At 39.5% G+C, this 26,580-nt stretch overlaps 5 protein-coding genes across 12 annotated transcripts in view; 4 read left to right on the top strand and 1 right to left on the bottom strand.

The window, feature by feature from the left end:
- Window positions 1-1,809: 1,809 nt before the first annotated feature.
- Window positions 1,810-5,285, top strand: rusf1 (RUS family member 1). Of its 2 annotated transcripts, XM_027285770.1 has the most exons (15): window positions 1,812-1,938; window positions 1,981-2,130; window positions 2,207-2,284; window positions 2,373-2,487; window positions 2,569-2,614; window positions 2,702-2,734; window positions 2,824-2,929; window positions 3,170-3,271; window positions 3,573-3,643; window positions 3,758-3,942; window positions 4,126-4,183; window positions 4,282-4,346; window positions 4,450-4,575; window positions 4,663-4,728; window positions 4,900-5,285. In XM_027285770.1, exons 1-15 carry the CDS (start codon window positions 1,924-1,926, stop codon window positions 4,983-4,985), a joined length of 1,302 nt encoding a protein of 433 aa, XP_027141571.1. In that variant the 5' UTR covers window positions 1,812-1,923; the 3' UTR covers window positions 4,986-5,285. The 2 variants fall into 2 exon arrangements, with proteins under 2 accessions (XP_027141572.1, XP_027141571.1); XM_027285771.1 differs by having other exon boundaries at window positions 1,810-2,130.
- Window positions 5,286-5,361: 76 nt separating this feature from the next.
- LOC104927195 (uncharacterized) lies at window positions 5,362-10,999 on the top strand. Its single transcript, XM_027285772.1, has 12 exons — window positions 5,362-5,715; window positions 6,335-6,536; window positions 6,705-6,737; window positions 6,982-7,097; window positions 8,273-8,381; window positions 8,812-8,844; window positions 8,945-8,977; window positions 9,059-9,292; window positions 9,448-9,551; window positions 9,648-9,813; window positions 9,904-9,966; window positions 10,232-10,999. Exons 1-11 carry the CDS (start codon window positions 5,648-5,650, stop codon window positions 9,946-9,948), a joined length of 1,143 nt encoding a protein of 380 aa, XP_027141573.1. The 5' UTR covers window positions 5,362-5,647; the 3' UTR covers window positions 9,949-9,966; window positions 10,232-10,999.
- A 1,139-nt stretch (window positions 11,000-12,138) lies between these two features.
- On the top strand, window positions 12,139-16,626 carry LOC104927186 (elongin-B). The gene is made up of 4 exons (XM_010741211.3): window positions 12,139-12,269; window positions 13,476-13,610; window positions 14,820-14,928; window positions 15,126-16,626. Exons 1-4 carry the CDS (start codon window positions 12,267-12,269, stop codon window positions 15,236-15,238), a joined length of 360 nt encoding a protein of 119 aa, XP_010739513.1. The 5' UTR covers window positions 12,139-12,266; the 3' UTR covers window positions 15,239-16,626.
- Window positions 16,627-18,104: 1,478 nt separating this feature from the next.
- rrn3 (RRN3 homolog, RNA polymerase I transcription factor) lies at window positions 18,105-24,831 on the top strand. The gene is made up of 17 exons (XM_027285293.1): window positions 18,105-18,484; window positions 18,568-18,624; window positions 18,732-18,821; window positions 19,581-19,710; window positions 19,829-19,888; window positions 20,142-20,205; window positions 20,363-20,432; window positions 20,623-20,721; window positions 20,873-20,968; window positions 21,260-21,383; window positions 21,596-21,726; window positions 21,869-21,999; window positions 22,103-22,290; window positions 22,505-22,613; window positions 23,123-23,275; window positions 23,448-23,532; window positions 23,914-24,831. Exons 1-17 carry the CDS (start codon window positions 18,389-18,391, stop codon window positions 24,061-24,063), a joined length of 1,833 nt encoding a protein of 610 aa, XP_027141094.1. The 5' UTR covers window positions 18,105-18,388; the 3' UTR covers window positions 24,064-24,831.
- Window positions 24,832-24,845: 14 nt separating this feature from the next.
- si:dkeyp-72e1.9 (syntaxin-binding protein 4) overlaps window positions 24,846-26,580 on the bottom strand; it is a 73,784-nt gene continuing 72,049 nt past the window's right edge. For all 7 annotated transcript variants that reach the window (XM_027285292.1, XM_027285290.1, XM_027285291.1 and 4 more), the window contains one exon: window positions 24,846-26,564. In XM_027285292.1, coding sequence (XP_027141093.1) covers window positions 26,506-26,564 — 59 coding nt within the window. In that variant the 3' untranslated portion in view covers window positions 24,846-26,505. The remainder of the gene's footprint in view (window positions 26,565-26,580) is intronic.

Here is a 26,580-nt window from a genome sequence, read left to right as displayed (position 1 = left end):
GCAACATTTAATATTTGAATTTAACTATTTAAAATATCTCTAAGCTGACAATAATTGTTGTAAATGTGCAAAAAAAGTCTCTCAAAATTTCATACCAGTTTCAACATAGATAGATTGAGGAATAAAATACCACAGTCTATTAACAGTTTCGAGCATGAGATGAGGGCTAAGAAAATGGAAATGAAACACGTCCCTAAAGAACTTACTGGGGCTGAAATGCCTGACAGAGAAGAGTGTAAGTATAAAGACTTAATAGAGGAGCAAAACTAAGGAAGCACATTGCTGCCACCCTCCAAAAAATAATTTGTCTCAGTATCACGTAATTACTTGAAAAGTTTCACATTATAACAAATAATGTGAAATTATCACGTTATAACGTGATATGGTGATATTTTCACGTTATAACATGAAAACATCAAGTATGGTTTCACTTGAGATCAGATCAATAAGAAACGATGCAACCTCAAGAGGGTCGGATTCATTCTTTCTTCGGTACAACCCCATGTTCTTCAAAATCCTTCAGAGAGCATGCATACTGATAACAATGTCATCTACAGTGCTCAACAACTGTAGCATGTCACCATGTCTCAAACCAAGATTAAAGTAAAGTTAAATTAAGCTATGTAGACGAGCCATAGTCAGTTTACGGACTGAACCATGCCGTGAGGGACGCGTGTTGGTAAACTTATGAAATGAAGTAAAACCATACTAACGTGAAAATATCACCATATCATGAAATAACGTGATAAATGCCTAGACTTAATAGAGGAGCAAAACAAACAAACTTTGGAAATAAATCCAATGTCGGAGAAAATGTTAGAGGACGATATAAGGACCGCAAGAAAAAAATATTTTAGCAACGACTTGCCAAATTAATTAAATGGTGAAATGATCATATATGTTTTTTGTTTGTTTGTTTTACACAAATTAAATCTGCATTTTAATTAATTAATGACACATTATTTAATGGTGTGTTTATTCCTCCATAGATGAGGACCTTAGAGTATTTATGCCTCAAACCCGGAACAGAAGAGGAAGAGTTCCCACCATCAGGTATTAATAACAGTGAGTATATAAAATTAAATAAAAATATATTAAATAGAAACTATATCAGTGCAATTAAACCACCAATGATATAGAAGAAGAAGAAGAAGAAGAAGAAGAAGAAGAAGAAGAAGAAGAAGAAGAAGATATACTTTATTAATCCCTCAATGGGGAAATTTTCACTCTGTGAGTGAGAGATGGTGGAGTGATGGGCAGCCCCCCTGAGAAGCGCCCAGTGAGCAGTTACATTACATTACATTGCATTTGGCAGACGCTTTTATCCAAAGCGACTTACAGAGGAGGACATAAGCTGAGAAAGGTGTAAAGGAGCACAGAATAGTTGTTAGTTTTGTTAGTTTTATTAGGCAGTTGTGGGGGATCAGTGCCTTGCTCAAGGGCACCTCGGCAGTGCCCAGGAGGTGAACTGGCACCTCTCCAGCTACCAGTCCACCTTCCATATTTTTGGTCCATGTGGGACTTGAACAGGCCACCCTCCGGTTCCCAAGCCAAGTCCCTATGGACTGAGCTACTTTTTAAAATTATTTATTTTTTATTTTTTTATTTTAGAAGATGTACTTTATTAATCCCTCTTGATGATATGATGAATATGATGAAATTTCTTCTGTTTTACTCAACCACCATGTCCCTTTCTTATTTCTGTATTTTGGTATTTTAATGTTTACTTTATGGCCTCCCTCCCTCGTCTCTCTATTGGTAGTTTGTTCAAGTTTCCCGCCTTAAACTCCCAATCGACCAATGAACATTCTCCAAACGGTGAGGGCGGAAAAAAACACGGAAGCGCTGCAAAGAAAAACACGACAGGACAGAGCGACACGTAGGCTGAGCCAAAATGGACTTTAATTAAATACATTACTGTTCATGTCAGACGGCATTATTGGTCTGTTTGTTAGTTTAGTCCGCACCTGTCTGTCCTAAATGGAGAAAGACAGAAGTGTGGTTCTGGCCACAGAGAGATATGGCAGTGCAGAGTCCTGGAAGTATGTTGGAAAGGATGGAGTCATGGAGAGGAGAAGAGACGGGACTGAAGGTGTATCGAGAGGAAACTCTGTTATTGGAGTTTTTAAAGTAAGGATTACAACTTTTCCATGCATCTACATTGACTTGTGGTTGTAATTGACACAAGTGTCATTTTGTATTTCAGAGTGTCTTTCTGCCTCAAGGATATCCAGAGAGTGTCAGTAACGATTACCTGCAGTACCAGTTTTGGGATACTGTGCAGGTACAGTGAACAGCATACTAAAACACTTGAGATCATTTGCATCACCGACAGATTAGAAGTCTCCATCCAACCTCTGGCTCTCTTTCAGGCTTTCTCCAGCTCTCTGTCCGGGACTTTAGCCACTCAGGCCTCTCTCAAAGGTGTCGGCGTTGGAAATCAAGAGGCAACGGTAGCTGCGGCCACAATCACCTGGTTACTAAGAGGTAATCCTTTAAAATAAACCAGAAGTTTGCATTACTCTTGCACTGTGACTGCCACGTACAAACAGGTGTTTTCCCCTGCAGATGGGACTGGCATGTTGGGAAGAATCCTCTTCGCTTGGCAGAAAGGGTACAGAAGTTATATCCTTTTATTTCTGCTCCTCTTTGACTGATGGAAATTCCTCTCTATAGTCACGTTTTTTTGTCTTTGTTCCAGCACTAAACTGGACTCTGAGGCCAAAAAGTGGAGGTATGCATGCATAAATTAAAAAAAATCAATCTAGTCATTATCATGAACCCATGTGACGTATTAAGTTCTGTCTTTTTTTTTCTCACCAGACTTTTTGCTGATGTTCTTAATGACATTGCCATGTTCATGGAGATACTGGCTCCATACTCTCCTGCTTTCTTCACCCTGATTGTGTGTACTGCTGGGATATTCAAGGTAAAACACACTTAAATAATGTAAGCCAATTAAATATTTCAGATTTAAATTACTATTCCTGAAGCTAATGTACTGTATGTTTTGACTCAACCTGAACCTCCAGTCAACTTGTGTCAGGTTTATTTTTTTATTATTCTTTCAATTATTTGTTAAATTGTTCAAGTCTATAAAATATCTAAAAATGTGCAGTTTGTGTTTATAAATATAAGCTGATTCATTATGTGTGTTTGCCTTCTCTAGTCCATTGTTGGCGTGGCAGGCGGAGCGACCAGAGCTGCTCTGACTGTTCATCAGGCTCGCAGAGACAACATGGCTGACATCTCGGCCAAAGATGGCAGTCAGGTACTTTTTTTATTTATGAGAATGTTAACAATGGCTCTATTTAAGTCTGCCAATAAGTCATGACAGTGTAAGTAAACCAGCATGAACAATACCAGAACCCTGAAACTGAAGCGGCTAAATGCAGTTCAACCATCATTGATTTTTTTTCCTACTGTGACATGTCTTCATTAAAAAAGACATAAACAGCTGTTTGTACAGCAGGTTTCTGAGTTTAAATTGATGACTATATAAATCTGTAAAATAAACCGATGAGGCAGAAATGTAATTCTCGTCTCATCTTCTTGTCTTTTCTTTGCCACAGGAAACGTTAGTAAATCTGGCTGGACTGCTGATCAGTTTGATACTCATTCCCCTCGTCACTGATAATCCAATGTAAGTATTGTTCTATTGAATTTCAATACAGTAAGTTACAATACGAATCTCCCACGGGGACTATGCCATGTCTTTTACATCTATGTCCATCCCCTCTCTTTTTCTACCCCACAGACTGACTCTCAGCCTCTTCTTCCTCTTCACTGCCCTCCACCTCTTTGCCAACTACAAGGCTGTGCGTTCTGTTATCATGGAAACCTTCAATGAGGCGCGGCTTTCCATCGTACTGCAGCAGTACCTGAGAGACAAACGGATCCTGAGTCCACCAGAGGCCAATCTGAGAGAACCTGTTTTCATGGGTATGCTGACAAGAGGCCAATCTGAGAGAACCTGTTTTCATGGGTATGCTGACATCCTTTCAACTATTTTATTGTTATAAATATATTAGTATATCATTCATATCAAGTACTTGCAGTGTTGCAATACACTTGTAATATGTTGATTTTGTAGATTAAAAATGTGCATTTTTCTGTTTTCTCCAGAGTTTAGGAAAACAGTGCCAATCAAACTTGGAGTGAGGCTACAGGATGTTGTAGAAAGGTAATTTTTTAAAAACAATTTAGCTTATATGATACAAAAAAAAATACACACAATAAGAGTATAATAGTTGATAATATTTTTTCTTTTACATTTTGTAGCCCAGAGGAACTTAACTTGGCTTTGAAGAATAACAACATGCCTTTCCTATTAGGAGTACGAAACGGTATGTCATCTTCCATCTTCCTCCACAGGACAGCCGTGTGTGTAAAAGCCATATAACTAATGATACTGTGAATGTTTTTTAAACTCTGCTGTCTTCCATTTAGGCTGCGTATGTGTTTGTTTGGGACCAGAAGCATCAGTTCACGATGAAATCAGAGCGATGTGCCAAGCTGTGTGGCTCAGCAGAATGTTGACTCCAACTTCCAGAGAACGTACAAAACAACAGCAAAGTGAGCCTTTTCTTCAGTTTATTTATTTATTATTATTAATAAATGCTTTCTCTCTTTTACCCAGTACATGCTTTTATTTTTGTAAAGGTCAGTGGGAAATGGTGCATGACACTCACACGTTGATGGACACGATTTTCAATCCATTTCTCAAAGGTGAGCACACACACACACACACACACACACACACACACACACACACGATGATGATTTGTAGGTTAAAACTGTATGTGTGTGTGTACACATACAGTTTTAACCTACAAATCATCATCTTTGTCTTGTGTATTTGAAGCAATAGAAACATAATATTGTGAATATAATTTCCAGATGTGGAAGCGGCAGGATGGGACCTGAAACGAACTCTCCTGGACTGGGATGAGTGGAGGGTCGAATGGAAAACAAAAAGCAACTGAGCTATGAGACATCTGCAGCCTTTTCACATCGCTTATATCACATTTCATAATGTTGACGTAAATGTTGTTTAAATACCCCTTATTTGATTCATTGTGTGTTCAAATCTCAATGGGTTTGATAGATGTCAAATAAAAAAAAAATCTATATTCGTATGGGAATATTTTTTTATTTTTACAGTTATATATTAATTCATAGCTGGATGGTCAGTGAGCAGATATCATAGTTGCTCTTTTGTCTTTTTTTTATGTGCACCTGTGTACAAATGTGTCATGCAAATAAAATACGACTGACTGCCCTTCTGTCTTTTATTCGCAAGGGGGCGATACAAAGCACTCATACGCAAGAACACACACGAAGAAGAAGAAGAACCTACATCCGGTGGTAAAACAATTGTGTCAAGTTTTGTAGATGGATGGATTTTGTAGCGGAAACTAAACATTTACGAATCAGAGACTAGTATATTCTGTAGTATCTAATAGTATCTAATTGTCTTTTATCTGTCTAATGCCTTCTATAGCTTGTTCAACTAGCGCTCAACAAGTCATGCGGTTATTATTTTGAAAACCTTGACCGGATGTTATATCAGTGCTAACCGGTTGTTGAAACAACTCCAGCATCGAAATTACATCGAGTAAACAAAGTAAACAGCGTCGTGTCCTAAATGGGAAGATATAAATGTGCCTACAAATGCGAAAACTCCGAAAACGATTCAGATGTGAAGTTTTTCAAGTGAGTATCATTTATGTGTCGGAAACTGGGACTGTCTTGCAGATTTGTGAATAGTCAAGCTCGCTCACATAAACATCAACATGACTCACAGTTTGTCCAGGTCGTTACAAAACTGCGAATATAAGCAAAGATACAGGGTGAGCTTTGTTTTAAAGACAATAATAACCTAATTGAGTTGAGCTGGAATCTGCTGTCAAGCTAATATACCAAACATTGTTTCAGCTTCTCAGTCTGATCATTTTATATATTGTTTATAGAGTTATCAATAACATAACCGCCAGGTTAATTGATAATAAAATAGTCAGTTGCAGCTCTATAATTGTGTCTGTTTCTGTCGACATGGGATGAAGAGTTGAGACTGGAGGCAGACATGAAACTAGAATTTAATATTGGAAATGTACATTTTCTCCTGCATACTGTATTCATTTCATTTCATTATTATTATTAATACATTATTAGCATTCTATTGTTTTATCCTAAAGATACTTTGCCATTAAGAAGTAATACACAAAAGGTATTGACTTTGAAATGAGTTCAGCGTTGTGTTTTCCTTCACACAGGAAATAATATTGCACACATCAGTTTCAGGCCTGGTCTAATGAGTTGTGTTTTGCCGCAGGTTTCCTCTGTACAATCCCCGAAAGCTCAAGAAATGGCTCAACAACATGAAGTGGAAGGACTGGACCCCGTCTCGCTTCTCTGTCCTGTGCATCGATCATTTTGAGGAGCAGTACATCGACAGAACAGGCAAATGTGTGAAACTTCGAGAAAATGCTGTTCCCACCATATTCTCATCCACCGACGACGCACAGAAAAGAAAGGTTTGTGCGTAGTTAGTCAGCATCCGTGCATCATTTAAAAGTGAAGTATCAGCTGCTTCATTTAGTAGGAAAACTAGAAATGATTAAAACTTTAAATGATTAGTTTTTAAATCATTTGAATCATGACAATTTTCCACAATCATGATCATTTCTGTTCCCCGGCTGTAGGCTTCCATCAACCCAAAAAGCAAGAGAGACAAGGTGAGAGAATACTGACATTTAACTCTAATCGCTTTGTGGTCGTTTTACCTGTCTTGTTGGTCAGTTATCTCTAAATGTATAAAATATTGTTTGCTCAAATTTAGCCAATAAAGGTTTAAAAATCAAGGATATTAACAGAAGCTCTGTCTTTATTTAAGCTGCTCTTCTCCTTAGTTACTAATTGCTTACAACCACAATCCGTACAAACTTCTGAACACAGTATGTGTTTTTTTTTTTCCCCTAGCCATCGAGTGTTAAACTCTCACAGATGACTCCAGCTCAGGCTCCAGTGACCCCTCCTGCCACAGTGAAGCGAAGCATCCAGAACAAAGAGCCCAGCCAGACTGAAGTGCCCGCTGGGTATGTTACTATATACCGTCTGTCTTGACCCAACATTGATTTTTAGATCATACTTGCTTTGCCACCACTATGTCATGCAGGACTTTTGTGACAGTTTTTCCCCAGCTAAAATCTAATCTAAGATTTAATCCAAGACAAAATAAAATAAAATTGATAGAAATCATAGATCAACAAATAGAATCTGCTTTTATTGAGTACACTCACTATACAATCAAATGAAACGGTTGTTCGTGGCTCAAAGAACAAATACACATTTGGATATGTAAAACATCTCTAACAGACCATCAATTCCAAGTTAAACCATAATAAATGCAGTGGAAAAGACAAGTCACCAGTTCATGACAGAGGTCTGTGTGTGTATTCTGCTTCACAGAGATGTTTTACCTCTTCTTCACACATGCTGGCCGTAACCTCACATTGGGTCTCACTGCAGAGTGGGCTGGATGGTACCTCTATTTTGATGCAGCTGATGCCATTTGAGTTTGAATCATAATCAGAAGCTGAACTTGGACTCCAAAAAAAATACACAAGAAATTTTCAAGTGGTCAGGAATTGTGTTTTTTACTGTTATTTGGGTTAAAAGTGGTTTCCTCCTGGGGCTCTAAAAGCTGCAGACTGTTTAGATCCACCGCTGTACTGGGTTTATAGAAACTCCTAGTTCCTCTTAAGCTCTTTCTCTGGAAGTCATAACCAGATGTAACAGTAAATAGTCAATGTCAGTGTCAGTGAAATGGAAAGTTTTTGGCTTCTACCTAAGTTAGTGCATTGAATTTCATGCATGCCAGCTAAATTTACAAGCCCGGAGACAAAATAATTCTCATCCAGACTGATGTTTGTGTGCAAACTCATAGACAGGTTTACAACATAAAGAGTACACAGAACTCTTTGACTATGACTATCCAGTTTCTTTAGAGCTGCTGCAGTGAGACAGTTTGCAGATATGAGTGAGAATTTATCGCACTCCTTACTTGAACACACGCTTTTCTTGCTTTTTTTTTTGGACAGATGTTTTATTTGAATTTCATTCTAATTATTTGAATGATTTTGTGACTGTCTGCATCAGAAACTGTGAGGAGGTAACGCCACATTTTCAATTAGAAAAAGTGTTTTGTATTATTTTTTTATACCCATTTGGATTGTTGCATTTGTAATGTGTTGACCCTTTTTATGTTCAGGGACAAAGACCCAAAGAAGGTTGACAAATGGAGGATTATAGTAGATGAAGGGCTGATGAAGATCGAGTCATTTCCACATTTCTTCCATGGAGATTACTGTGTACCACAGGTAGGTGGTATTAGATATTACTACGTAATATAGTACTGCACACTTAAAATAAACAAGCTATTCTAACTCACTAATCTTAAGATCTTAAGAAGTAAGGCCAACTTATTAAATTTTACAGTGCATGTCATATGTTTTAAAAGAGCATTTGTAAAATGTAAAAATGTGCTGAAAATTCATGTAACACATGCACACAAAAAGTGTAAATTAAATATAGATAGATATTCCTTTTTCTTTTTTTTAAAAAAAGAGGAAACTTTTGAACTTGTCAATATGAACACATCGAAGCTTCGTTTTAAAACCTCTTTTTTTTCTTTTTCTTTTTAAAATGATATTCTCTCTACAGAAATAGAGAGAGAGAGAGAGAGTTGCAATTTATGATTGTTATTTCATATTTATCTTTATCTAATTTGCCCGTTTCATCCTCTAACAGGATATTCAGTGGGCTCCGGATGATGACGTCAGTGTAAGTAGTAAGCATGATTTTAAACTACAATATTATGTCTTTCATACTCTGACATCTGCATTATGAAGTATTTTAATCAAGTGTTCTTTTATTTTCACAGGCAGAATGTGAAGATCATGAAAATTTGATTGAGGTAAGTTACAACATGATGACCTGGCTGACCTGGGATTATTGCTGCAATCGCATGGTTTTTCCTCATGATATGTGACGGCAGGTGAAAGAGTCGTGGCAGTGGCTCGGGCTGGATGTCAGAGGACCGCTGCCTCAAACACTGAACGGACACAAATACGTTTTGACTGTGACAGACTACTACTCCAAGTGGGTGGAAGCTGTGCCTATGCAGTCATGCCTCCCGTCACATGTGGCCAAACACATCGTGGACATAATCGCCCACTTTGGATACCCGTTCAGAATCCTCTCTCGGCTGCCTCATGACATAGTCCACAAAGTGAGTGCACTGCTGATACTAGAGTTAATTACCAGTTTTACCTCAACTTCTACACAGTCCACATTTCGTTTTCTAATAAATTATTGGTGTAATGTTGTGTCCTAATCAGCCAGCGCCATACATAGATATACTGTCTGAATGTATCTCCATACTAGATCAACAGAGAACTAAAAGATCAGCTGAAGGTCACAGTCGCTCTCGTTGTCCATCATCAGCAGACGGGCTCTGTGGATTTGATCACACAGCAGCTGATTGACAGGTGCCGTTTGTAACGTTTCTTCTGTAAAATGTCATAATTGAAAATTCTCTTATCATGCCTACACATTAAACTTTTCTAACTGCTGCTCACCAACAGGATGGTAAGTGATCTAATAGAGGAGCATGCAGCTGACTGGGATGTCTACCTGCCCGCTAAGGTTTTCAGTCTGTGTTTCAAAGAGCATTCGAAGACTAAGGAAAGGCCCTTTTCAATGCTCTGCTGTAAAGGACTGGAGCCGGTCCAATCCCCAAGAGGATTAAATGTAAGTGTAGGATTTGAACATTTCAATTTTTCCAAGAATTTTTTTTTCACCGTAAAATGACTCCTGTGTTCTCGCCTCTCTGTTCCACAGTATGCTTATTCCAAGATCCGAGAGAGCGCTTTTGTGGTTAGATAGAGATTCAAAGTTCATTTGGTGAGTTAAATATACTATATATATATATATATATATATATTATATATATAATATATATATATATATATATATAATATATATAATACTATATACTATAATATTGTACATATTTCTGAGGTCATAAAATTTGTGGAGTGTCTTGACATTTTCGAGGTGTTTTCCAGAAAGAGAGTCAGTGAGTTTGAAGTTTGAGAATATGAGAATCTTATAAACTGGTGACATAACAGTAGTAATGTACTTTTCTCACTTTGTTATTATTTTTCAGGCAAATTGATGGCCATGGAAAACTGCTGGAGTTGTGCTGTATTTCATGGTCACAGTGTGAATGAATTGAACCACGAGGAGAACTTTGTTAACTGGACAAATATGACAGATACACCAGATTTTTACAGTACCCTCCACTCTACCAAGGACTTGATGTCAATTTCAAACTGTTCAGTCCAAACTCTGCTTTTACTTTTGCCCACTTTACTTTTTTGTCCATCAGTTCAGGGGACCTTTTTCGTTCTTGTATCAGATAATTGGATGTAATATTTTGTTTTGGATATTAATGTTGCACTACAATGAATTGTCTTATGTTAAAAGAAAATGTAGCAGATTGTGGTCGAGCGTGCTGTTTATTACCAGAGGGGAAGTCAAGGTGATGACAAATCAAATAGGATTTATTTGTATTTTGTAAGTTGGGCTTCTGTTCGTCCCAAAGTGGCCACTGTAGTCCGAACAGTCCAAGCATTTGAGTTGGCAAATTAAAGGCTGTGCCTGACTGTTTGTTGTTATTATGTCCATAATATGTCAGTAAACCTACTTTAAATATAATATAATAATTAGACTTTAAAATCCAAAGCACCATGACTTCTTTTCTTCTTCTGTTATTGTACAAAAAAAAAACACACTCACTCATTTGAAATCTTTTATACAGAATGTTTAAAATACATGTCCAACAACATGAGAATGTGGTAAGGGTCTAGTTTTCCACAATGTGTCTCCTAAATGCACAGTTTTGGTAACAAATAAAACTATTTTTTCTCATAAATATGTGTATATGTGTGTTTCTACCTCTTTCTATATCATATTTTCTGAAGCAGCTGCTGACCAGCCTGCTAAGTCAAACACCTTACAGTGTTTTTGTTATTTCTGCACTGTTTGTGGCACCTGGTTTGATTGGTATGTCCCAGCTGCCGTCGGTCCAGCTGTCCCACTCGCTGTGATGACAGCTGCTAACAGGCTGAGAGGAGGAAATAGGTCCTCCCACAAAGAGGAAGCAGACGGTGAATAGGAACACCTGTTTGTTTCACTGGGCAGGGAGGCGTGATGAAGCTCTGTTCAGTGCAGTAAAAATGGCTTTAATCCTACAGAAGTGCACTACTGCTGAGTCTGAAGCATCATTTCCTTTTCTGTTGTAAAGTAAAGTGATGACCTCAGACTAAGTATCATCATTTATAGTTGATTCATGTTATACTTAATGCATAACACAGAACAGAACAACTGATATACTGCACAAATTTTCCTTGTATACAATTCTCACTCTAACATGTACTTTTTAAATGTGTTCCTCATATAGACTATACTTTTTTTTTGACAAATCCAGTGTTTTCTTTCCATTGTTCTGTTAACTCTTTGTCTGTTTAGCAGAAACTGAAAGCTCTGTGAATACAGTGTGTGTTCAGGTCTTCAGCAGTTCCCTGTGAAAGCTTTGGAAACCCTTGATGGGGGATTGGGACCTCCATGTCAGGAACAAAAATACTAGTATACATGATTATGATTTAACTGTTATTTATTTCAAAGACTAAATCCGTTATAAGGTTTAGATTTACATATTGCATAGTTCACTGTTACTTGTTTTTGTTTTACTGTTACTGGTTTTATTTATACATGTGTATATAGTGTTAAAATAGGATATTGTATAGGGTTAAAATTTTGTTTTTCACTTACTATCTCACTTACCGTTTGGGAGCTGCTGTAACAAAAACAATTTCCCTGCAGGGATTAATAAAGTATTTCTGATTCTGATTGCTGAACTGTGTTGAGCTTACATTGAAAAGTGAGATTTTGCAACCCATTGAGGTCCCGCTGTGATGAATAGATTTCAAACATAAGATTCAGAAGTTGTAGTATCTCTAAAACTACAGCTGGTGGCGCTCCAGCTCGTTTCTCATTAAAAAGAGCAGCGCTGCTGTGCCGCCCTCTGCCGGCTGGCGCTGGGACTGCAGTCGCGGCTGTCTGATGCTGCTGTGAGCTCACAGTTGTCGCTGTGCAGTGGAGGCGTTTTTTTTTCCTCTGTGTGCAAGCAACCGCAAGAAATGGTGAGTGAGGAAAACACATACAGCTCTAAATGAAACGGTCTGTTGACTAACCAAACCACACTTTACTCACAGTAACTCCGTCCCGAAGCGTTAAAACCTTAAACTGTCAGTCGGCGGAACAAGCTTGTGACGGAAAGCGGTCACCTGAAAGCTTATGTCTTTGTTTAGCTAACCCTAGCTATCGTGGGTTAGCTTCCTCACGGTGCTCAACGTCAACACTAGCTCACGCCGACCTGGACATTTGATTATAATGCTCAAGTGGACGGCGAGGTTAACAGAGAAAGGTCCGGACTAAAGAGTAACCTCGTTTCGGATAAGTGACAGCTCGACTAAACAAACTTTGCTTTTGATCAAACGGCTAGCTAGCCACGGAGAAGCTAACTAGCTGAAGTTGTCCGCTGTAGCTCCGCTAACGTGATTTAATCTGTTTCAAACAACTCGGGTTTAAAAACGCGTGTGGCGTTGACAGTCAAATGTAGCACTTTGTGTCGGGTCGCAGCAGTAAGCGGTGGCCTGTGCGCCAACAAATAGAGCAGCCAGTGTTTTTTGGGGAAGCTACTCCGGCTAACAGTTGGTTACTTTAACGGCAGCTAGCCGCGGCTAAGCTACCTCATCGTGACGCTAGCCCGAGCTGCCGCACCGTGGGTCCACACACACCTCGCTGTGACGTTATGGAGCAGAGCTGGGGGGGTTTGTATAGAGCAAAACCTGACTTTTCAACTCACCAACCCGATGTTACCGTCACTGTTGTTGGTTCTGCCACACAACTTTACCCCGTGGAGTTATAACCTGTCCCAGCACAGGCAGTGGAAGTACACAAACAAGCACACACTGAATAATTAGCTTTAACTTTAACAACCTTGTTAAAGAGGTCAGGTTGACTTCATATCTAGTGTTAGTCTGTGTTATCATGAGATATTTAGACTGCGCTCTGTGTCAGGGCTTGTGTGTGTGTGGTTGATTCATATTTGCTGGCAGGTTTTACCACAGAGATGAGCAGTAATGGTTAAATTATTTGTCTTTTGAGGGTTTGAGGTAAGACAGCAGGATGTTATCTTGCTTGTTTTTCTAGCTTTAAAGTACCACGACTTGCCTGCAGCATCTGGTTTATGAAAACAACATTTACAAGGTCAGCAGTAAGGTTTTTTTCTCATGTGAGTGTCTCATTTCCACTCTTTTTTCCTCCGTTACATGATCTCACCTCAGGATGTGTTTCTAATGATTCGACGTCACAAGACGACCATCTTCACAGATGCCAAAGAGTCTACCACAGTCTATGAACTGAAGCGCATTGTGGAGGGCATTTTAAAGAGGCCACCTGAAGACCAGAGGCTTTATAAGGTAAGTTACACACACAACGATTTTCTCAGTTGGCAAAGTCGCTTGGGAACGTGCACATTTACAGTCAGTTATGAATTACAATGGCCAACACATTTAGGTCTATCAATAATATTAAATTGTACTGTAATTAAACTTTACACTATCGCCTCGTGTCTGTAAACTTGTTAGTTTAAGGACCATTGAGTGGATCATGTAGCTACCAGCTTCTTGGTTTGTTGTTGTTATTGTTGCTCATACCCACCCGAACATTAATTAAACAACCATGGATGATATTAATTTATATACACATGTATACAGTGCTTAATAAATGTATTAGACCAGCACCCAATGTAAAGTTTATGCCACAGCTGCCCTAAATAAAGAGCATTGGTAATTACCCAAATCATGTTTCTGTAATGGTTAATACAGCAATGTGTAGAAGCTCTTTAACCAAAATGATATTTTTAATGCAAAAATATAATTCTTATTGTTATCCATATATTTTCAAATGTACTGTTTTACAAAGAAAAAACATTAAAGCACATTATTATTTCTTGATTTAAGTCGTTAGATTCTAGTTATTTACATTCCTGAACATGAATTAGTTTTAGTGGGTGAATGTTATGCTTGATTCATTCAAAATGGTAAAATGTCGAGAGCTCACTGAAAATGAACGAGTCTGCATTAAAGCGCTTCATGACAGGTGGTCAGATACATTTGTTAAGCACTGTAGATGGTATAGATGTGCGTACATTCTGAGAATTGCCGAGAGCTGCAATGATGAGTAGATTGACAGAAAATTAATTCACTTTTCACACTATAATGCCAGGTATACTAATATCTAATTTTATGAGATAGCTGTCTTATCATTTGTCCAGTTGCATTAGATAAATGTGTGCAATGACACAAATCAATAAGCAGATCTGCTGTATTGGTAAATACATCAGTGTTAATTTGTTGGATTCATTACAGTAATTAAAAACAGAGGACTCAATCCATAACACCAGCTCCTATCGCCTAAAACTTGGACTATGTTTCAGTTGTGACCTTTAATTTACAGTTGCAGGATTCTTTATGTTAAAACTGAACTCCTACTGAGCTCAAACTGACGACAGTGTTGAACACCATCTCTGAAAACGACTCGTAATTTGCTCTGTGCAACATGAAAAATAAAAAAAAGTTGGCTCAACATTACTTTTACTACAATACTTTTTAAACTTTGTTCTCCAGGACGATGTGATGCTTAATGATGGTCAGACTCTTGGAAATTGTGGCTTCACAAATCAAACAGCCCGACCTCAGGCCCCAGCCACAGTGGGATTAGCTTTCCGTCTGAGTGGTAAGTAGTTCGCCTTTTATTCTTTATTCATTTTCTCCGCCAACATCATCATAGGCCATTTTTAGTTAGTGTTGTAGACACGACACCATTCACACTTATTCTGTTTCAAGCCACTCTTGAAAGACAGGACAGGTTGACTTCCTGCTCTGATCTGATTTACTTTACTCTGTCTGTCTGTCTCTCTGTCATTCTTTCAGATGATTCATTTGAGCAGCTGAGGATCGAGTCTTTCTCCACTCCCCCAGAGCTCCCTGACGTCATGAAGCCCCAGGACTCGGGCAGCACAGCCAATGAGCAGGCTGTACAGTGAGGGAGGGGGGCGGGGAAACAAGAGGGGCACGCAGGGGGCCGGAGGGAGGATGCACGGGGAGAGGGAGGGGTTGAATTTTGGGAAGTGATGCCTCAGCGGCTGAGTTTTATCTTGCCAATGACAGAACTTCAGCTGGGCATAAACGATTACAAACACGGATTTCCCTTGTTGTATATTTTGAGGGCGGGTGCTTCAAAGTGGTTCATTTGTCCTGAAATCGGTGAACGCATGCTAGATAAATTGATAATTTCACACAAGACCTTTCAGAAATACCTGACGGACTTGTCACGACACTGTCAGTCATCCATGGGATTGGTAAAGGCTGAACATAAAGAATTGTACCTCGTATTTAATTAATTCTAGTCTTTATTTGGGGTAAGGTTACTGCTGCCTTCCTTGTGTTTTTTATTTTGCTGGCTTAAACGTGGGAGTTGATAAGGTGTTACATTTTTAGGCTTTTATGTTTGTGTGTTTCTTTATTAAACTATTACTAGGATTTAACATGTTTTTGGTCTTTGGCCTGGATATGTGTTGCGACAATAGCTAGGAGTTTGTGAATTTCTAAGTTACTATCTGTGTTTCAAAAACTTTTGAACAATATGAATCAGAAATAAAAAAAAAAGATTCACTTGTTGGCAAAGATCTGGCATTAAGATGAACATTTCTTGGTACTTTACTTATCAGTAGTTGTAGTTTTCATACTGTAGCTGCTCACAGAAGTCACTGAGACTGAATGCACTCAGTTGTGGGTATCTATAACACATGTAACACTGGGCCTGGCATTGAAACTGAAAATCAAATGGCGGCAGGCATGGCAGCAATCAAAATAAATTAATATTGATTTTTTTCTTTTTTTTCTTACCTTATTAACAAAGGTGGGGACTAACCAGCTTCCCTCTCCAGTGTTTGATTGTAGCACATGACATCTTGGAGATGTTTGAGTAGTAAACCTAAACCATTTTAAGTTAAACAGGTAGTTTGTCATGTGATAAGTTATGAACTGTGCCTGTGAGTAGTGAGCTGCACATTTGACTCTCCATTATCCCAGAATCACTGCCCCTTTAGGTTTAGTTCATGCTGCAACCTGTGTTGTATTATACACCATTAATACCTTAATACATTTTTCCTAAACTTAAAGGTGCGTTAGAAATGAACTCCTCCACATGAAAACGCCAAATTAAAGTATAACACTGGGTCTCATGACCTAGAAAACTACAATGTAAAAAGAAAAAATCCTCCATTAGTTACAACAGGAAAGTATATTCTGACCTGAGTTTGTTGAATGAAATTGTTGACATTACTGCATTTGCAATTTGAGGCTGTTAAACAGTGGGACATGATCAAAGTTGCACTTGTAACTGATTTAACATTAAAACAACTGTTTTTCACCCCTGTGCACTGTGCTGTTTTTGGATGCTTTTGTAGTCTACAGCAAACATATGAATAGTGAATTAATTAGTTTGATTATTGATTTTTCATTACATATTTAAACAGTTGATATCTTCACCACCATATACATTAAGTAGTTAATGGCAGGTTGATGAAGGGCGCAGCAATGAACAATGTAGTTTCAACAATAGACAATATTATTTCAACCCATGTGAAATTTACTTTAAAGCCAGCCCACTAAACACCCACATACTCAATGAAACAGTTACCTTTTTGGTTATATTAAATAGGCTCACAGCCTCCAAAACCTATAACAAGCACAGCTCATGCATGTAGATAATAGTTTCTAATCATATTTATTATAGACCTATTGCATATTTACATAAAACTTCTGAATCCCAGCAAACATTTCTTCAAACTGTGCCGAGTCACAATTAAATTTATTTGGAAGATAATAAGGAAATGATTCAGCCCCCCTCCTCACCACATCTTTGTACTTTCCCTAAAAGTATGGTAAAACCAGAATATTGAAATAATAACCACTATATATGCTTTTAAGTGTCAAATAACATCCACTTAAGATCCATTCAAAAGAACGTGAAACGTTTGGAAGGATGGTGCCATCAAACAGGCCTGTTTGGAATGATTATTATGGTATAAACCTGCGTTTATTCAAGCAGGATAGCGAGACTCCTCCTTATGGAATAGAGATGAACCAGACTGAGAAGACATGGCTGACAATGACACAAAATTTAAATATAATATGGTATGATCACTCAGGGACAGTAAGTCCAACAAAAGTAAACAAATGCATAGGAGGGTAGTTGACAAACATGCAGGGAAAAAATGTATTCTCTGTAAATACGTGTGAAATGAAACGGATCACAAAGTTCTTCAGTAAAACTGAATATATAATAACACTTAAATATTATATAAATGTCATCAGAGATTTACCTTCATCGTTAAGCACTTATTCTTAGTATTATTTAATAATAAAGTGAATTTCCCCAATTTGGGATAGTTAAAGTCTATCTTATCTTTTATAAAGTATACATTGTAAGTACCTTTTCCTGACTTGTTGCACATTTTCAATAAATAAACAGAAAATTATTTCCTATGAATAAATTTAAGTGATAATTATATCTTCACTTCTTTATTTTGAGATAAAAACTAAGTTTCAGTTCTTTCATGTGACACACAGAGACATTATGTCATGCTATATATGATCATTTATTGCTATGACGTGACAAGTATCACATCAAAATGTGATAACTGTGTAGGAATATTATCTTATTCTTATTAACAATTATTATTAATTATTATCATGGCATTATTATGATATTATTATTGTTGCTTATTTAGTTGTATTGTATAATAGGAGGTCATGGAAATACATTTCACTATATATATATATATATATATATATATATATACACACAAAACTTGAACGCGTCTAGAAGGCCAAGTGGAACCAATTACTCGTGGGAAGACTTTGAACGCCGCGCCACCGGTGTGCTGTGATCACTTCCGTAAACACGCGGGTCTCTTCCTCTTGTGAAAATGGAGCTCACACATGCGCGTGCTGCGTTACTGCACAGACGGACATTTGTTTTCAAAACAGTGTAGAAACTTTATCAGAAAAACATTAACGCTATCTCAAACTTTCGACTGTTAACGACCTCACCGGACAAAAACATGAAAGCGCCGCGTGCCTTCCTCTTCAGCTGTTAGCACGAGCAGTTTCCACGAGCGCAGTCAGACATGGAGGTGGACGGTCGGGACTTTCTGAACACTCCTCCCATGAAGACGGTCAGGTTCGGAGGCAGTGTGTCGGAAACGTTAGCCAAACAGAAACAGGTGAGCGGTGACGTAGTGTCGTGTGTGTGTTTCACCTGTTCAGAAGTTGAGGCCGTTCAAGTTGCCGCTCTTGTTGTTCGCAGGGAGACTCTGGAGACTACGAGCTGCTGAAACATCAGCTGTCTGATCCTGACATAAAGGTACAGTGAAGCGCCGGTGTGTTTGGGCTGATCTCAGGTCTGTGCAATGACAGTAAGCTTTGTCACGTGGTTTAGTTTTATTCTGAAGGTCTTCTCTCCTCTGACAGGATGCTCAGATCATCAACTGGCTGCAAGAATTTCGGAGCTGTGTGACTCAGCTAACCAAGGACCATGAGCAGCTCATCTACACTGTGTTGGTGTGTATGGATCAGTTGTTGTGGCTCATCACAATCACCAGCAGAAGTGGACAAACTATCACTTGGTTAGACAAATGTCAAACTTTGGTCCATGCTGGACTTGAACTGCAGGCGACCTCTTGGAAATAGTTCATGACATTTTTCATAAATCTGACATTTTAAAACACAAATTCAAAAAATGGAGCAAAATAATAATAATAATATACTAATAATAATAGAGAAATAAGTTGTGTTGTTGTGGAGCTGCTTGACTTGAGTGATTGGCTGACTCTCTTTTGGAAATAATGTATACAGCATGGATTGTTTCATTGGTTTTATTAGACCATTGTGGACATATATGTGACAATTATACCTTTTTATAAGGCTGCAATAAAAAAAAAACTTTTAATTAACTTCTAATTAATTAGTTGTTTGGTCTAGAAATGTTGATCAGTGACTCCCAAAAGCTCAGGACAACATTAAGATGCAGTGCACTGTTATAGAGGACTAAAGAAACTAGACAACAACAGACATTCCTGTCTGATTACTTAAAAATAAAGTGTTTCCTAAATTATGTAAATATGACATTCATCATGAACATTTACTCAGAGTGGAACTACAATGAGCTGTCTCTTCTGATCTGTACATCGTGTTGGGTTCAGTCGCTAACATAGTACATCATCAGACATCCAATATCTTCCAAAAATGTCAGACAAACTAATAATCTGCCAGAGTCAGCATGCTGAAACTCTTCTCTGGTTGTGTGTGTGTTTTTTCTAGAGGCTTCCGTGGGTGGGTCGGAGCCCGGCAGTGGTGGAGGAGTACATGTCCTTCCTCAGCAACCTGGTCTCGGCGCAGACTGTCTACCTGTGCGCCTGCCTCAAGATGGTGGTCTCCCACTTCACTCCCAGTACGTTGTCAAAGCTTTATGAATTCAGTGCAGTCGTGTCAGAGTAGTGAAGTAATGTTGGTCATCTTAACATCACTGATCTGTTGCCTGAGAAATATGCGTGTGTGTTTGTTTCCAGAGAGAGTGACCATCTGTGAAGGAGGAGTCGATATCTCGGATACAGACGATGAAGATGAGAGTAGGTGTCATCCATCTTACTTTAAAGAAATATGCATGTATTAAATGGTTTGTTCAGACATCACAATGGTTCAAGACTGTGAGTATGTTTTATATATGATCGGCTTGTGTAATTTGTAAAGTTTGGGAAGGTTGAGATGGAGGTGCAGTCAGAAGTGCGGATATAATGCAGGGCAGTGTTAGAGAACAGCTTCCATCCTCTCCCTGTAAAATACAAATGAATTGACTCTCAGCTGCCTCTTTGATTTGTTAAGACCTCCCCAGAAACTTTGATCAGTGTCACCAGGCGCTGCAGCTCATCACCAGATACGTTCCATCGTAAGTCACTTATTATTCTGCCACGTTTGTCCTCTTGTCTTGGTTTTAGTGTCTTAAAAACACAGCACCAGTGTGCATTATTGTGCATAGACAGTATGATCCACAATCATCCATTTCCTGTTCTAGTGTTTTTTAAAGGTTTGTCCTTCTCTCTCAGCACAAGCCACTTTCTGATGCCTATTCTGCAAGAGAACTTCCCCTTCATACAGAAATCCTCCAGAATGCTGGTAAGAGACGACTGAATGTTGCTTCACATCATACAAGACTGTCAGACATCACAACACTCAAACAAGCATTTCTGAAAAAAACGTGTTGTTGCTCAGACCTCTGACCGACATTGTACATGCAGTACACGTACTGTATATTGTGACGTACACCCCAGCTTCTATCTGAACACTTGTTTGCTGCTCTCTACAGGAGTGTTATGTTCACAACCTCTTGAGGGTGACTGTATACATACCATCAATTCGACGAGACGTACTGGAGGTGATCATCGAAAGGATGCTCAAACTGGATGTAGGTAGTTCAACTCTGCAGAGTTTTTGTCATAGAGCTTTAGGTTATTTGTATTCGAAACAGAAATAGATGTGTAAAAAGCTTCCACTGGAAACTTGTGCTGTTTGTGTGTCTCCTTCCTGTCTGTAACAGTGTGTGTGGTGTATTTCAGGTGAGTGCATCCCGGTCAGAAATTGAGGAGGCAGAAGAGAATGCAGTATACAACCATCAAGCAGAGGAGCGAACTGAGGAGGGCCTCTTCGACATGGTAACAGCCAGCATGGGTCTGCTTACTGAAGTCGACAGTGAGATAAATAAAGAACTGGAAAAACAGTTGGCATAAAGCATCATTTTTCTAGCAGTTATACACTGGAAATGATTGTAGTTGTATGATAATAAATGAATAATTCTAGCCTGTGTGATGGGTGTTGATGAGCTGCATAAAGAAAGTATAGATCACAACAGAGAAGTGTGTGTACTTTACAGTCTACACACACAGTAGGAAGGGTGTGTTGTGTTAACAAATGCTGTTTTTTTCCTGCGTGTGTGTGTCTGTCAGGATGAGGACATGTCAGCTGATCACCCCACCAGGACAGCGGTGATGGCCCACCCGGTGGCTGAGAGGCTGGATGCTCTCATGGCCGTTCTGTTGGCTTATATCAAGGACTTCTCCCATTTTAATGGTAACTTTTACACAGTTGTACAATAATGTTATTTATAATAACATGAAGGCTTTATGGATGTACTGACTGAGTAAAATATATTAGAAAGAATTCCCCGCAGTGCATTTTTTAATCTAGCAACATATAAAATGTACCTTGTGTATTTGTCCATCGCTGTGTGCTCAATGTTTTTGGCCTCCTCAGTGGTCATCCCTTTGTGTTCTCTCTCTCAGGCTCTCTTCATGTGGAAAGGACCAAGGAGCTGTACAGAGATCTGTTGAGTGTGTTCGACAAGCTCATTCTGCCAACACATGCTTCCTGTCATGTCCAGTACACACTTTTTTACCTCTGCAGCTTCAGACTGGTCAGTACTTCCCATGTCGCATCAGTGTATGTGCAAACAGCAGCATTAGCATTTAGCAGTGAGACACAGGTTGAACTGTGGACAGGTGACTTGACTTCCGACAGGCAGAAACAGCTAGAGAGATGTATTTTCTTTATCTCAGGCCTTGGCTGAGGCCTTTCTGGATCACCTGTGGAAGATCCTGCAGAGTCCCTCTCAGCCCGCTGTCCTCCGCCAGGCCATCGCAGGGTACATGGGGAGCTTCCTGGCCCGAGCCAAGTTCATTCCAGTGCGGTGAGTTCATTCTGCTAAAGGAAACCCAAAGACAGCCATATCAGCCATGTCTGCTGTCGTTCTGATCCAGTGCCTCCTCTCTCTCTCATCCCTCCTCCTGCAGCACTGTGCAGGCCTGCCTGGACCTGCTGGTCTCCTGGATCCATCGCTACATTGACAGCCAGGACAGCAGTGACAGACAGGCTTGCTGTGACATCAGCCTGCATGGGCCCTTCTATGCTGCCTGCCAGGCCGTCTTCTACACACTTATCTTCAGACACAGAGCCATGCTGGAGGGCAACATGAAGAAAGGTACACAGGAGCTGCTCAGACGTCACTCTGTTAGATAAAGTATGAAGTTTCATGTGGTGTTGTCAGCCTAAAGCCCAAAAATGGAAAACGTGGCAGCAAATCCACATCCAATAACAACATGAGACAATTGAATCTACCAACAGCTGAATCAACCCGTGTGTGTGTGTGTGTGTGTGTGTGTGTGTGTGTGTGTGCGTGTGTGTGTGTTTCTCAGGTCTGGAGTACCTGCAGAGTCTGAACCTGGAGCGGGTGGTTATGTGTCAGATGAACCCCCTCAAAGTCTGCCTGCCTTCAGTCACCAACATGTTTGCTGCCATCACCAGGTACTCACCCTGTCTCTGCTCTGTCATCAGCTCAGGGTGTTTGATCAAGAACTGTGCTGAGTGGTTCTAGTTTTTCTCTATTCTTTGTTTGATTGTGTGTAAAATATTTGAGTTTTTCCTTTTGGTCCTCAAACCTTAAATAAAATCCAAAAATGTTAAATCTTAAATCGTAAACAATGTGCTCTGTTTAATAGGCCTATCATGTGTTTTTATGTAAATATAAACTAGTAGCTATCCCTGTAATAACTATCTGTCAAATTAATGTAGTGCAGTTAAAAGCTTCAAAGAGTTCCCTCTTAATTGTCATTTAGTTTAAATGCACATTGAATGGAAATATAAAAAAAAAAATGTAAGCAACAATATTTAATATCCAAATAATATTAGGAGGAACTCTGTGTGAACAAAGTGAGACATGTTAAACACTGTGCACTGATCCCATGGTGATATAAAATACAGTTGTACGTGTCCCTCCCTGCTCATCCACAGCAGCTGATGTGTTTTTGTTGCAGGAAGTATCAGGTGGTGTTCTGCTACACCATCATAGAGAGGAACAACCGCCACATGCTGCCGGTGGTCCGCAGCTCTGCTGGGGGAGACCGCGTGACCACCAACACCAACCCTCTGGACAGCTTCTTCCCCTTCGACTCCTACCTGCTCAAGAAGTACAAATACCTTTTTAATGTCCTCTGACATAAAAGACATACACAGTGCATACAGTGTTGATACATTGGACTGGATGTTTGGTGGAGTAGCTTGCATGTGTGTACTAGGGAACCCATGTACACAAATCTCTTTTGAGTTTTGTTCACAGTTTGTGTGTGTGTGTGTGTACAGGTCCGGTCAGCTGATTGAGCCACTGTACCAGGTCTGGGAGGAACTAGCAGATATAGAGCTGCTTCCTGCCAAACCATGCCGACAGGTGAGAAGTCAGAACAATGTTTAAAGAGCACGCCAGCTGTGTAATACAGTAGGGGGGACTTCCCAACGAAGAATTAGGGCTGCAACCATCTATTATATTATTTATGTTCTCTATTTTCTTTATTGTCTTGGTGATAAAACATCAGAAAAATGTCAAAACCACAATTTCAGAGGCCAAAGTGACAGAATATAAATCATTATCTGTTTGTACACTTACACATAATGCAACTGAATAGTGGCTAAGACTCCCTGTCTGGTCTTTTAAACTCTGTAATATAGGTCATCATATAGGAAAAAAAACAGTAAATGACTACCATGTATAAATATATTCATGAGATGGAAATGTATTGTTAGTAAAAAATGAGCCTTCATTCCGTCTCAGGGCTCGAGGGAGGACGAGGATGACTTCTTGTGCGGGGAGACGCCCCAGAACGAAGGCATCATGGGAATGACACCCAACTCCTTTGACTCGAACCTCCGCAGCCCGAGCAGTGTGGGTTCACCTCCCGTCACCTTCCAGAGACCGTTCTAGTCCCTCGTCATGGGGCTGTCCTGTTCTGATGGACCCCCTGGTTTTGTTTCTGAGGAGCAGAGAGAGCTTCCACATGGACACAAATCTGCAGAGTGACTCTTCTCTGGAAAGTGCTACAACAGTTTATTGTTTTTAAAGGAATCATGTGACTGCACAGTCTGATTCTGACTTTTGAATGGTTTAACACAGCTTCAGTGGAAGCTGCCGCCACAAGTCAATGTTCTGACGAGGTGTCTCAGTTTGAACTGTACAGAGACTGTTTTAGAGAGGCCTTCAGCTTTTGTCTGTTTGTTCTATTTAGGAGACAACTCAAGTTAAATAGAGTATATTATGTATATTGTGCAGTCAGTAAAATATTTTGGGGCAATTGTATTTGTTTATTTGAGAAACTCATTATTCTACAGCAGACTACATCACTTTCAAAGGCTTATTTCTGAAATCTGAGACTAACACCCAAGTCTTGAATCTGTTCTTGGTCTGTCACGATGATTTTAAGCAAATCTGAGACATGTCCTCGCCTCACAGCGAGCTGTCCCAGACACTATGATAGCCAAACGCAGAATGTGCTTGTAGTTTGAGACAGGAGAAAAGTGGCAAAAAGCAATGAAAGGGTTACAACACACACACACACACACTGATATCATTAATGGAATGATGATAGAGCAGACAAAACTTAGATAAGATACATCATAAATGTGCTAAATAAGCCAACGTAACAAACGAGAGAAAGCAGCAGCTCGACACAGTGCAGGGTGGAGATGCTGTTGGGGGAAAAAAGTTAGTTTTTTTCATAGCTGAATGCTGTTAGAATGGATTTAGTGTCTTTAAACGGTACTCGCATTCCCACATGAACACTACAGTTGGTCACTTAACATTGTGAAACCTCAGCGGTCTGTGTTAGATTATTAAAACTCATATCTTAAAAACTCTTCTATGGAGGAACAGTAACAGAATCAGTGAATTTACTGCTTGCAGATGATGGGAAGATCCCCTCAACTGCTGAAGCCTCATTAGTCTTTTCAGAACGAGCACGGTTTATTTTGTGTCTCATCGCTTGAATTGTTTGAGTACGTCAGTATGGACAGTAAGGTGACCAGAGCTTTCAGTGCACATGTGGACATGTGAGTATTAAGACAGAGAATCCTCCTTGGTCTCCAGTTCTTCCTAAGAAATGTTTTTTTGAGTTTGGTTATCTATTTTAATTAGTTTATTACTTATCTATGGCTCTCTATATTTGTGTGGGATGCTCTCTGTGTGTGATGACACTGAGATTTCTGGAAGTGAATTCACATTCATGAAAATATATTTTCACATGTAAAGACACTGTCAGTAGTCGAAATAAAATGCAATAAACACTGAATCCAGTCATAAGTTATTCTTTAATATAAAACAGTAACAGAAAGATATGAGGCCACACCAATGATGTACAGGACGTGTCAGTATCTTTAAAAGCATCTGCAGCTGTCCGTATAAATAAAATGGATGTTCCACATGTAGCCTATGTCTGATGTCTGACCTAGACTCTGTGACTATCAAACACAAGTTTACACAGCAGGAGCTACAGCAACATTAAAGCCACTCCTAGATGCAGGCGACACAAACAGGAACCATGCAGTGATGAAGCCACATGTGACAAACACTGCTTCAGTCCGACATGTCTGAATATTTCTTTCTTAGCCTTCTATTAATGAATAAGAGCACAAGGAGAGTTAGCAAGATGGAAGAAGGGGAAAATGTTGCTTTTTTTTCTCGACTTTTTGCTTCACTGTTCCTTTGCAGTGGATTGAACAAGCGACGGCATGTGACGGGGGGGCAGATGGCAGCATGTTATGACACAGAGGAAGAACAGACCAGCTCTGGATTGTTCTTCATAGGCAAACAAGTCTTCCTTGACATGCAATCCATGGAGTGGATCTATGTGTGTGAGTGCGGTGGGGAGGGGGTAGAAAAGAGGTCAGAGAGGAGTATTAACAAGGTTTTACAGCAGCATGTGAGTGTTGTGGATTCGGTCATGCAGCTCCTCCAGCACCACCTGCTGTCAGGGTAACACAAAAGAAAACTCCAGCAGACTTTTTTATTTGGCAGAACACTTCTCATAGAGACTTCTGTACATGTATTATCGCCGAATGATGAGAGTCCTCGGGTCACGGCTGAGTCCAACACATCCCACTGCTGAACCCTCCGTAACTCTGTGACTGTCGAATGTTTCAAACGAAGACACTAATTTGATGTGTGCGACCGCGCTTTGGCATTAAAACACTGGCTGTGTCGTGTTCAATTTTAGATCTGAATTCATTGAAGTGACGTCATTGTTTTGAGAAGGTGTACTGAATGGTGTCCTGTCTACTTGGCTATGGTGTAGTCCGTCATGGGTTCAGCTGCTCATTTGGCCTTTTCAGCCCGCCCAGGTCCCACCCACAGTCCTCTCTGGCTCTTTGTTGTTCACAGATGATGAGGGCTGACATCTGGGACTGATGCTGCCTCCAGCACACTCTCTGATGCTGCAGGTCAATCACA

Source organism: Larimichthys crocea, chromosome XII (genome assembly GCF_000972845.2).
Source record: "Larimichthys crocea isolate SSNF chromosome XII, L_crocea_2.0, whole genome shotgun sequence".
NCBI classification, from domain to species: Eukaryota; Metazoa; Chordata; class Actinopteri; family Sciaenidae; genus Larimichthys; species Larimichthys crocea.
Note: the sequence above shows the minus strand (reverse complement) of the source record. Positions and strands in the feature narration are given on the sequence as shown.